The sequence below is a fragment of the Dendrobates tinctorius genome, unplaced genomic scaffold, assembly GCF_039654945.1.
Source record: "Dendrobates tinctorius isolate UK_male_01 unplaced genomic scaffold, ASM3965494v1 ptg000034l, whole genome shotgun sequence".
Taxonomy (NCBI): Eukaryota; Metazoa; Chordata; class Amphibia; order Anura; family Dendrobatidae; genus Dendrobates; species Dendrobates tinctorius.
In genome coordinates, this window is record NW_027361702.1 from 16,712,053 (window position 1) to 16,724,695 (window position 12,643).

Here is a 12,643-nt window from a genome sequence, read left to right on the forward strand (position 1 = left end):
ACATTGAGGACCGTAAACGCAATGGTCCCATCATGCTTACTTTCTTCTGATATTGAAAGATGTCCAGCAGTGCCATGACCTCAGACTTGGCAGCAATCAGTGGAACCCAGCTACATCTATTTACAGCTTGGAGAAGTCAAACCAGAAGTGGTCTTCATGGAAGAATTGTTGACAAAAAAAACAGAACTTTGGCAAATTAACAAAGCCAACTGACGCAGCCATGCCCAAAACAAAGGAACTGGGTTACAGTAAAATGGCCACAGGTCCTGATCTTACCGCTGATCAGATCTGCCGGTGTTTCTCACGTTGTCATGCAGATGGCAGCGTGACAATCACCCAGTGTTCGGGGGGGCCGAACCCAAACAGTAACACAGACTTCACCAGGACTTGTTCATTTCAGACCCCAAACTTTACTGTTGGGGTTCACACATCTTATAAGTAAACAAACAATTTAAATATTTTTCTGTAAGGAAAGGCAGTTTGTTTGCTGAAGGACAATGCAATAATGAGTGTCAACAGGTAGCAATGAAGCAAGGTGGAGGGACCCTGCAAGTTTGAAGACTGCATTTCAACAAATGATGTTGAGGATTTGGTTAGTATTAATGCCAAGAAATCCAAGCAGTCATTTCAGACCACTGATTGTCTACAAGTTTATTCTGCAGCAGGACAATGTCCCCAAACATACAAGCATACAATAAATAGATACAAATAAACTATTAACACTTCTATTTTTGAAAGCTTCTTACTTTTCAGCACTATTCCACATCTGCCTAAAACTTTTTGCAAAGTATTTTTATGTGTTAAATGTGCAATTTTCCTATTAGTGTATAGAAACTTATTGGTGTAGAAATCATTTTTTTATGCAAGGCAATATACCTCTAATGTCTACTAATAATGAGAACATTTCACCAGTTTTCTGCATGCTACACCTGCAATATCATGAAATAGTGACTGCAGAGCTGAGTAAAATGTATATTTTACTTGAAATGTCTCCTCTCTATTGTGGAAATATTAGCTTATTAATTTAGGATATAGTTTATGTTTCGCCCAAGGGACATTTTTAGAGATTTGTCTTTGAGGGTGTATACCTCTTCCCCTGTATAATGATGACCAATCATAAGCAGGAAGCAAAATACAGGGGAAAGAGAACACGCCCCCACATTAGTGTAGATCAAGCTTTCTCCGGTGTGAGATGTATCATTTTCTTCCAGTGTTGTTCTATTAAAGCGAATGGGACAGTGCTGTGACATGCAGCTCAGCTGCTACTACGTAGACAGCAAGTGTGTAAATACACCATTAATGATTGAAATGCTCAGCCCATCCTTAGCCACATCAAACAATTAATTTGTGGAGGTGTCAAGAATCACATCAGTTGGATATTGATGGCCTATTATTCGAAGAATAGTCACATTAATATTCTGAACCTGGGAAACTCCTATAAGGCAAGTCTTTTCAGAAAAAGACACATAAAATATTAATATCATAAAAGTAAACAATTATCTTTGAAGTGTTCTATTAGAAAATCTGTGTAATCTGTGTACTGTAATTAAATTATGCAATTCTCAGTTTATAAATATATGCCCACTATCTTTAGGCCATGGCCATACAACACATTGGAAAGAGGCTATGATCTGGTGACAGGACAGCAAGCACCAGAGAAAATGCTCAGGTAAGAAATTTGCCATAAAATAAAAATGTGTGTATTGGATATTTGATTTGTACGATATGTAAAAATAGAATGTAAAAGATATTCAGTTCTGCTCTGTTTGACAATAATTTATAAAAACTGTAGTTATGTTCTTTTTTTGTTGATTTTAAATAGGGATAGGCGGACCCGTGGATGTTTGGGTCCTTTGGGTTCAGACAAACTTTATTAAAAAGATTTTCTTTGGGTACCAGAACGGTACCTGATCTTAATCCCGATCCCAGACTCCATTTAAATGAATAAGTAGCCCAAACATCTGGCAGTTCCCACACTGTCATCTGCGGTAACCTTACTGATGTTACCGCCAGTCATAGTCCTGTGGTTCTCACACAGTCACACAGAGGACAGCATGTAAGCAATCAACTGTGACCGGTGGTTAAAAGGTTACCGCCGGTGAGGTGTCAGCTGATGAGTAGTACAAGAGAAGAGGCGACACTGATGAGAGTGTTCACCAACTGGCGCTTGTCCATAATAATGAACATGTCAGTGTGATTTATATTTAGTGCAGTGCGTGTGAAGCTTACTGTACATGTATTTAGCTAATACATAAATAAAAGAAAAAAATGCCACAAAGTCCCCCTTTTTTAATGCCCAGCTGAGGGAAAGCAGACAGTTGGAGGCTTGTGTTCTTATTCTGGGAAGGGGGCAAAAAACATGGAGCTTCCGAGGCTATTAATATCAGCTCCTAGCTGTCTGCGCAGCCTTTACTAGTTATTAAAAAGGGGAAGCCCTGCAAAAAAATTATGTGGGGCCCCCCTATTATTATTAAGCAGACAGCTGCGTTCTGATATTAATAGGCTGGGAAGGGACCATGGATATTGGCTCCCTCCCAGACTAATAACACCAGCCTTAGCTGCCATAGAAATGGTGCAATCATTAGCTGCGCCAATTCTGGCACTTAACCTCGACTCTTCCCACTTGCCCTGGTGCGTTGGTAAGTGGGGAAATGGTTTTGGAGTTAATGTCAGCTGTTTTATGTCCACTGACATCAAGCCCTGGGTCAGTAGTGGAGAGGTGTCTAACTTTGTTGTCAAAAATACAAAAGACACACACAGAAAAAAGTCCTATAATTGAACAAACATCCACTGACAAATCCCCTCTTTTTCCCATTTATTAATGAAAAAAATGTGAGGGCCCCATATTTTTGATAATCAACCAAGATAAAGCTAACAGCAGAGGGCTGTAGCCTGCAACTGTCAGCTTTACCTGTACTTGTTATCAAAAACAGAACGGGCCCCACATCTTTTTTTTTTATTTATTTTTTTTACACAGTGCGACAGGTAATCACAGTTATTCCAATACTTGACATGGCTGTGGTGGGTCTGGAAATACTCAAAGAAGAAAAACTTGTGATTGCGCTGCCCATCTCTAATTATAGAGATCCCATAGTGAATACTTTCTTTTCATCTCATACATGTGCACTTGGCGGCTCTTTCAGGTGGATTTCGCATGGAACCTGCCTTAAAAAGCTCTAAAAAATGCTGAAAAGAATGAAATAATGCAACTTAGCAATAAGGAAATAGCTAGAAAAAACTTGGGACAGCGCTTTTTTTTTTACTGTTTCCTACTTGATTTTTCCAAGTTTTTTATGTCGGCTTTTTTTAACATTTTTTTCTGCATTTAGGCTATGTGCCCACGTAGCATTTTTGATGCAGAATATTCCTGAGCGGAAATGCACACCCTCTTCCCGGATAAACGCATGCGTTTTATGAAGCACTTTTGTAAGCGTTTTTGACGCTTTTGTTAAGCGTTTTCTAGTGTGTGTTTGTGCAATACAATTGAATGTATGCGGAAACGCTTGCGTTTCTGCAAAATTAATGAACATGCGGCGTTTTTTTCCGCTTAGCATTTCCGCAGTGGAAAAAAACGCACCACTAGCATAGCATGTGCATTTTCCATTATAATTAATTGGATGCTTTTCTTAAGCGTTTCCGCAGCAGAAACGCTTGTCTAAAAGCGCAGCGGAAACGCTTAAAAAACGCTACGTGGGCACACAGCCTAAAGGCTTATCTTTTTCTCAGCTATTATCCAGATTTTTTTTCACTCCTTTCAACAATATGGAAACCGCTAGCAAATACGTTAGGAAAACGCTGAAAAAGATCCCCAGCCACCTTCCGGGCATCTTTTGAGCCTTCTTGTTGACTTGTATTATATAATATGAAGTGTTTTCAAAGTGGAAAATAACGGAAGAATGATCTGCTAACTTTTTTTTTAACCACTTGGCCTCTTTGGAAACCTGAAGCATGATAAAAGACGCTCAAAAGACTGCACATAACATAGCAAATTATTTTTGCATTAAACTGCAGATGTTTATTCTTTTGAGCGTTTCGTTAATGCCATTAACCCCCAAAAGAAGAAGCTTACGCGAAACGCGCTTCGGGGCGCTACACTGCAAACCAGGTCATGTATGCCTTTTTTCCTTAGCACTTTCCTCTCACCATCATCATTTATCTTACTGGCCGGCATTTATAGGGGCAATTTCCACTTTAAGCATTATCCATACTGATCTGACTATATCCGGACTCGCCAAGGGCAAAAATATTGTTTGGTACTTTGACTTTCACAAGCACCGATTGTGCGAATATATGCTTCTGGAGAGTTTCACCTGACTTAATGAATATGGGTTAAATCTGCTTAATTAAAGCATTTTTTTTACTTCTTGCTTATTATACTACCTGTTCATTCTTTACTTCTAAAGAGTTTATTTTACCTCTAAAGGTGGTACACTAAATACTTTAGGCTTAACTACCCCTGTGTTTGCAGATCCTTTTTTGTCAAATATGTATGAAATTTTAAACTTTATTTAATTGTTTGTTTAATAAAGATTGATTCATTTTTCTTAAAATATATGGCTTTTGCTTCTGTATATCTCTAGGTATATGCGCTTGTAATATAGTCTTCCAATATATTGTATGTACTCATCATGTGCATCCATGATTTTACTTGTCTTGGCTGCAGCTGCTTGGTGCCGGTTGATAAAAGTTATGATTATAAATATTCTTTGACATTTTGGTACAAATAATGGTTAACTATGTTCATGAAGTTTATCATTGTTTACAAATATGGGCATTTTATTCTGTAAAGTACCTATAAGGCAATTGACCTTGAAAGGACTGGAGCACATCCTCCACACGTGGTACCACACAGGTAACTGTGAGCCCATCTGAATATATTTCAATCAATCAAAATGAGGAATCTTCAGTATCCCTAAAACACTAAGAAGAGGTCTCATATCACAGTTCCACTTTGCATTTCTGTTTTGTTTGTTTTTTTTCTGTGGCTGTAAGACTTTTGCTTAGTGCAATGATCTCCTTCACTTGCCCATTGTTACAATTTAATCCTGTTGCTTGAGGTTTGGTACATTAATCTCCTTGACACAGTTTAATGAGAGTGAAAATTAATCACCGGTCCCGAGAGATATTCGGCTTTTGTGGTGCGGAACTACACACTTTATTTGGAGTAGAGAAAACAGGAAGTTGTTATTTCGCTTAAGGTGGCAAATCTTATTTAATAAAATTAATAAAACCGTATTTAATTACACAATGGTTAACCATGGGTTTTGACATTTTTTAAATAACAATCATTCGAATATTTACAGCATTCTTCATACGACGCTAAAGATTTTTAATATTGTTTATTAAATATACTCCACCCAAGACTGCCCGATTAACCGCTAGTCGTCTAAAGGAAGAAAAAAAAATTGTTAGAAAAATGTAAAACAAACTTGAAAAAAAATGCAACTCAGTAATAAAGAAGATATTTTAACTAAGCTAAATTGTATATGGCCTACGTTCAATGGCTTCAGGGTGCAGATAAAGTGGGAAACTGTGGCAGAGCAGAGATGAATTGGCTGTGCAGCGCCACTTACTCTAACAAGCCATAGGAAGGTTTTCTTCACTGCCAGCAATGAACTGCAAACCAGAGAGAAGAAGCAACGCTCCTCATGGGAGTGGTTTGAGATGAGTTTCAATTATTTGTTTTTCATGACACAGCCACAAGTAAGAATGGAAAGAGAGACATTACTATTATAATAGTGGCACAAAAGGGGTATTATTAAAGGGAATCTATGGCCAGGTTTCTGCTACCTCATCTGAGAGCAGCATAATGTAGACAAAGAGACCCTGATTCAAGCACTAAGTTTACTATGTGAAGCAGCTGAGATAAAATCACAGTTTTCTCTGCTGCAGATTTATCAGTTCTCTGAATGCTGAACCCTGTGTAACCCCTCCCACATCACTGATTGGCAGCTTTCCATGTACACTGTGCATAGGCAGGAAGCTGCCAATCAGTGATGGGGCGGGGTTACACACAGCAGTTGGCTAAGTGGCACATAACACCTAGTCCTATATGGAAGCACAAAGGGGACATTATGAATACAGTAAATGGGTTAAACCTGTAATATTAAAATAAAATATACTTACAACAAACTTTACATAGCTGAATAGTACAAGTGAAGCAAGAAACATTCAAAGTGTCTCTTCATAGAGAAAGAGGACTAGAACTCTAGTGCTACCTATAGGAAATAGCAATCCTAAAAGTCAATAAAGACTCTCTAACGAGCCTTGTCACATGACTTAGGATAAATGTATATAGAGCAGTCAGTAACACGATCATTCTGAGCACATGATCTTGAGCTGACAAGAATCATTATTTTTAAACTTCCTTAAAACTTATTTCATCCAAAATTTGAATTCTCCTGTTCTCCCTTTTGTTCCCAAGGACCTTGGATTGTTGGAGAAGTTATTTTCCACAAATTTAATGTCTCTTATTATATTCTGGTGACTCTCATGACTCCCTTATGTACTAAATGTAATATGTATAAAATAATGAAAATACTTATACTCACGGTACTACTCACTTCTCCAGCTCCTCCACTCCCCACCAACACTCATGCAGTCCTCAACACATCTGCAGAGAGCCTCTCATGCTAAACTAAGACTTCCAGCTTTGATGGAGCCTGGAAAGATAATGATCATGGTCACATAAGGTAATGGTGCCCGCCATCACATCATGATGCTGTAACCTTTTGCACGGTTGTGCAGAATCTTCCCGTGCTCTCACCAAACCTGGAATCACCAGCCCTGAGTGTTAGACCATGGGATTTCAGCACAAGAGGTGGTGGCGACCTGAAGATGTAGCGAGAACCAGACTGGTGACGCTCATGGGCCAAAGAGGCGACTATAAGGATTTTTATCTAATATATAAAGCTCAAAGTGTGTATGTATGTATGTATGTGTGTATGTATGTGTGTATGTCTGGGATAGGCATCTGCACCGTCGCAGCTACAGCCACAAAATTTGGCACAGTCACACGTCTGGACCCCGAGAGCGTCCTAAGCTATGTTGTGAGGCGAAATTTTAACCCCGTGCGTTCCAATTCACCAAACAATTTTGCCCCTATCTACATACTGGGGGAAAAAGTGTGTGCACGTCAAGCCCCACCCCTCATAATGATGTCTTAATGCCCCTATTTGCATACTGGGGAAACAGTGTGTGCATATCAAGCCCCGCCCCTCATTATGATGTCACAATGGTTGACTATGGGATGGAGGATGTGTGATGGGTATATGGGCACTGGACTATGGAATGGAGGATATGTATGACGGGTATATGGGCACGGGACTATGGGATGGCGGATATGTATGATGGGTATATGGGCATGGGACTATGGGATGGAGGATATGTATGATGGGTATATGGGCACAGGACTATGGGATGGCGGATATGTATGATGGGTATATGGGCACGGGACTATGGGATGGAGGATATTTATGATGGGTATATGGGCATGGGACTATGAGATGAAGGATGTGTGATGGGTATATGGGCACGGGACTATGGGATGCGGATGTGTATGATGGGTATATGGGCACGGGACTATGGGATGGAGGATATGTATGATGGGTATATGGGCATGGGCTTATGGGATGGAGGATGTGTGATGGGTATATGGGCACGGGACTATGGGATGGCGGATATGTATATGGGAACGGGATTATGGGATGGAGGATGTGTGATGGGTATAAGGGCACTGGACTATGGGATGGAGGATACGTATGACGGGTATATGGGCACGGGACTATGGGATGGCGGATATGTATGATGGGTATATGGGCTTGGGACAATGGGATGAAGGATGTGTGATGGGTATATGGGCACTCGACTATGGGATGGCGAATATGTATGATGGGTATATGGGCACTGGACTATGGGATGGAGAATATGTATGATGGGTATATGGGCATGGGACCATGGGATGGAGAATATGTATGATGGGTATATGGGCATGGGACTATGGGATGAAGGATGTGTGATTGGTATATGGGCACTCGACTATGGAATGGCGAATATGTATGATGGGTATATGGGCATGGGACTATGGGATGGAGAATATGTGATGGGTATATGTATGTATGTGTGTATGTCCGGGATTGGCATCTGCACCGTCGCAGCTACAGCCACAAAATTTGGCACAGTCACACATCTGGACTCCGAGAGTGTCCTAGGCTATCTTGTGAGGTGAAATTTTAACCCCACGCGTTCCAATTCACCAAACAATTTTGCCCCTATCTACATAATGGGGAAAAAGTGTGTGTGTATCAAGCCCCGCCGCTCATTATGATGTCATAATGGTTGACTATGGGATGGAGGATGTGTGATGGGTATATGGGCACTCGACTATGGGATGGAAAATATGTATGATGGGTATATGGGCATGGGACTATGGGATGGAGGATGTGTGATGGGTATATGGGCATGGGACTATGGGATGGAGGATGTGTGATGGGTATATGGGCATGGGACTATGGGATGGAGGATGTGTGATGGGTATATGGGCATGGGACTATGGGATGGAGGATAATTATAATTTGCTAAAACTAACCACAGTTGGTTACTATGCCCAGGCAGCGCCGGGCTCTTCAGCTAGTATATATATATATATATTATATACACATATGTATATATATATATATTTTTTTTTTTTGATGGCCTTTTACAGTTCAGAAAAATGTTAACCAGCAGCTGCCTGTTTGCTGAATCCGCAAGGAATCAAATTACAATTTTTTTTTAAATTCAATTGCACCACTTACAAGCCAAAAATCAATATGTAACATACATATACTGTATATACAGTTGTGCTCAAAAGTTTACATACCCCAGCAGAATTTTTGCTTTTTTTGGCCTTTTTTCAGTGAATATGAATGATAACACCAAAACTTTATCTCCACTCATGGTTAGTGGCTGGGTGAAGCCATTTATTGTAAAACTACTGTGTATTCTCTTTTTACACCATAATGACAACCCAAAACATCCAAATGACCCTGACCAAAAGTTCACATACCCCATTTCTTAATATCATGTATTGCCCCCTCTAACATCAATGACAGCTTGAAGTCTATTGTGGTACTTGTGGATAAGGTTCTTTAAATTCTCAGATGGTAAAGCTGCCCACTCTTCTTGGCAAGAAGCCTCCAGTTCCTGTAAATTCCTGGGCTGTCTAGCATGAGCTGCGCGCTTGAGATTTCCCCAGAGTGGCTCATTGATTTTGACTTCTGGAGACTGAGATGGCCACTCCAGAACCTTCAGTTTGTTCTGCTGTAGCCAATGACCGGTCAACTTGGCCTTGTGTTTTGGATCGTTGTCATGTTGGAACGTCCAAGTACGTCCCCTGTGCAGCTTTCGGGCTGATTGCAAATTTGCTTCGAGCATTTGCTGATAATGTGATGCATTCATCTTTCTTTCAACTTTGACCAAGTTTCCTGTGCCTTTGTAGCTCACACATCCCAAAAACTTCAGCAATCCACCTCCATGCTTTACAAAGGAATGGTGTTCCTTTCATCATAGGCCTTGTTGGCCTCTCTCCAAATGTAACGTTTATGGCTGTGGCTAAAAAGTTCAATTTTGTTCTCATCATTCCAAATTACCTTATTCCAGAAGTTTTGAGGCTTGTCTCTGTGTTGTTTTGCGTATTGTAGGTGAGATACTTTGTGGCTTTCTTCTGGCAACTCCACCATTCAGCCCATTTTTCTTCAAGTACCTCCTTATTGTGCATTTTGAAACAGCCACACTGCTAGTTTTCAGAGAGTCCAGTACTTCAGCTGATGTTATTTGTGTGTTTTTCTTTGCATGCCGAACAATTGTCCTGGGAGTTGTGGACGAAATATTTGTTGGTCTACCTTACCGTGGTTTTGTTTTTACAGAGCCCCTGATTTTCCATTTGTTATTCACAGTTTGAATGCTGCTGACTGGCATTATCAATTCCTTGGATATATTTTTGTATCCCTTTCCTGTTTTATACAGCTCAACTACATTTTTCCATAGATCCGTTGAAAATTCTTTTGCTTTCCCCATGACTCACAATCCAGAGACATCTGTTGTGAATTCCCTTGCTCGGACTTCAGAGCTGGAGCTCCCTCTGCTCCCTCTGGTGGTTACTTGGAGTAGTGGAGCTGGCCAGGTTGATGGAAGTTTGCCACCTGATGACAATAATTGGGAATCTGGGATTACTGGCTGGGAGCATATAATTGAGCAGGCTTCCCTTGGTGGTTGCTGGTGATTTCCTACTTGTGCATTTGAAGTTCTTTTGTCTCCTGCCTGATCTGCATGGTTCAGTTAAGTGATTCTTTTGCTAATCCTTTGCATCTAATCTGGTTGTGCCTTTTTTTTTGCTTTCTGCTTTGTTGCTAGGGTTCAGCGTACTCCCTGCTGGGGGCAGCGCTGGGCCCGCTCATGTGTTACAGCTTGTGTCAGTTTGTTCAGTCCCCTGTTATGTTAGTATCTTTTGCTTTGCTTCCAGTTCATACCAGAGTGCTGATCTAGCGGGGTGAGGTCATGTGGCCTCAAGTTTATTGTATATCAGATGTGTTGGATTTTTTTAGGGTTTTGTGCGTGATTGCAGATAGTATCTTTTCTGTCCTGTCCTGTCTAGACAGCTTGGGCCCCACAGTTTGCTCAGTCTGTTCTCTGCTTGTGTTTGTGTCTCATCTTGTCTCACCGACAATATATGTTTGGGGTTGTCTATTCCTTTGGTGATCTGCTCAAGGCAGTTTAGATTTCACCTTTCTGGCTTTAGGCTTAGTTAGTTCTCCAGCTGTGCCGAGGTGTCTAGGGCATCGTAGGAACGCTCCACGGCTACTGCTAGTTGTGTTGATAAGATCAGAGGTCTGCAATCCACTTAGTTACCAACCTATTTGGTTTTCTGGTGGCTTAGCCTGTTCCTGCCATCCTCCTCAGTGACCCATTCATAACAGACATCTGTGGCTGGATGAAAGATGCAAGAGCCTCTCTGGATCTCAGAAACTCATTCAGCTTTTATGCACACACACTGATTACAAGCAAACAGGTCACAGGTGAGGATGTTACCTTTAGTAGTCAGTCAAACCCATTTTTGTCAACTTCTGTGCTTGTTGTCAGGCCAAAATCACCAGGGTATGTGAACTTTTGATCAAGGTCATTTGGATGGTTTGCGTTGTCATTATGATTTAAAAAGAGAAAACAGTAGTTTGACAATAAATGACTTCACCCAACCACCAAAGTTTTGGGGTGACCAGAAAAATGCCCACAGGAAAAATGCCCACAGGAAAATTCCCCACAGGAAAAATGCCCACAAGAAAATTGCCCACATGGAAAATTGCCCACATTGAAAATTGCCCACACGGAAAATTGCCCACACAGAAAATTGCCAATTGCATCATCACAAAGTTTCAGATCGATGATATTTGAGGTGCAAGGTGAGGATGTTCACATGATATGTGAAAAATGCCCACAGAAAATTGTCCACAGGAAAACAGTAGCGAGTTATAGGTGAGATGCTCAGCAGGACAGAGAGTAGCATAGATCTATAGGTTAAATGCTCTGCAAGGACAGGGGGATAGTATGCAAGTATACATGAGATGCTCTGCAGGGCAGAAGAATAATCTAGAATTATAGGTGAGATGCTCTGCAGGACAGAGAATAGTATAGAATTATAGGTTAAATGCTCTGCAGGACAGGGAGATAGTATACAGGTATAGGTGAGATGCTCTGCAGGGCAGGAGAATAATATAGAATTCTAAGTGAGATGCTCTGCAGGACATAGAATAGTATAGAATTATAGGTTAAATGCTCTGCAGGACAGGGGGATAGTTTACAGGCCAATTGGAAACAATGGGGGTGGGGAAGCGCTGGAAGGAACATGTGAAATGTCAACAAGGAAAGCCTGTTGACTTCCATGGGCTCCATTGAAATACAATACAGCACAACACAGTCAGCAAAGAAAACACAGAATGGATTTCACCACAGGTCTCTGGGCCCAGCTTACTGCTCCGGGTTCTACAGGTTCGGTTCACTCATACCTAGTCCCAGAGTGCTAAAAATAATTCCACTCTCAGTGTGGTGTGTATGGGCCTAGAGACCCTTAATCAAATCTATTCTGCATTTTCTTTCATCCTATGCCTGCCTACACCTGCAGTATATGTGTATGATACATAACTATAACTATGTAGGATCTGTTCACTGTTACTCTTGGTAGTCATAAGTGGATAGGAAAGGAAGTGCAGGTGCCAGATTCACTGCCACTGAAATCAATAGGAGAGCGGCGCTGCTCTGGCACTTCCGGGTCCTCTGTTGGTCAGTGACATCACTATGGAGACACACGGGTCAGTGGGTGCTCTTGTCTGCTGACCTGGCTGTCTTTCGAGAGCCCGCAAAAAACAGGGCTCATCCCACTGAACGCCCGCACTCGATACCCATGGGTAGAACGCCACTCAGACAACACAGGGTGAGGGGAACACACATTGGTAAGACTATTGGTTTACCAACAGAAGAACACAGAGGTGCAACGACTGTGGTCGCAGCGATGAAGGCCACAAGCAGGCAGGGGGTACAGATGCCTGCTTATGCTGGATCTCCATCCTCATGGAAGACGCAGATCCAGATGACATGCACAGTGTTGCAGAGA

General features: G+C 41.3%; 1 protein-coding gene across 2 annotated transcripts in view; it reads left to right on the forward strand.

Moving 5' to 3' along the window:
- ASTN2 (astrotactin 2) overlaps positions 1 to 12,643 on the forward strand; it is a 1,339,273-nt gene that overhangs the window by 555,708 nt on the left and 770,922 nt on the right. For both annotated transcript variants that reach the window (XM_073573127.1, XM_073573126.1), the window contains exon 8: positions 1,595 to 1,669. In XM_073573127.1, the coding sequence (XP_073429228.1) occupies positions 1,595 to 1,669 (75 nt within the window). The remainder of the gene's footprint in view (positions 1 to 1,594; positions 1,670 to 12,643) is intronic.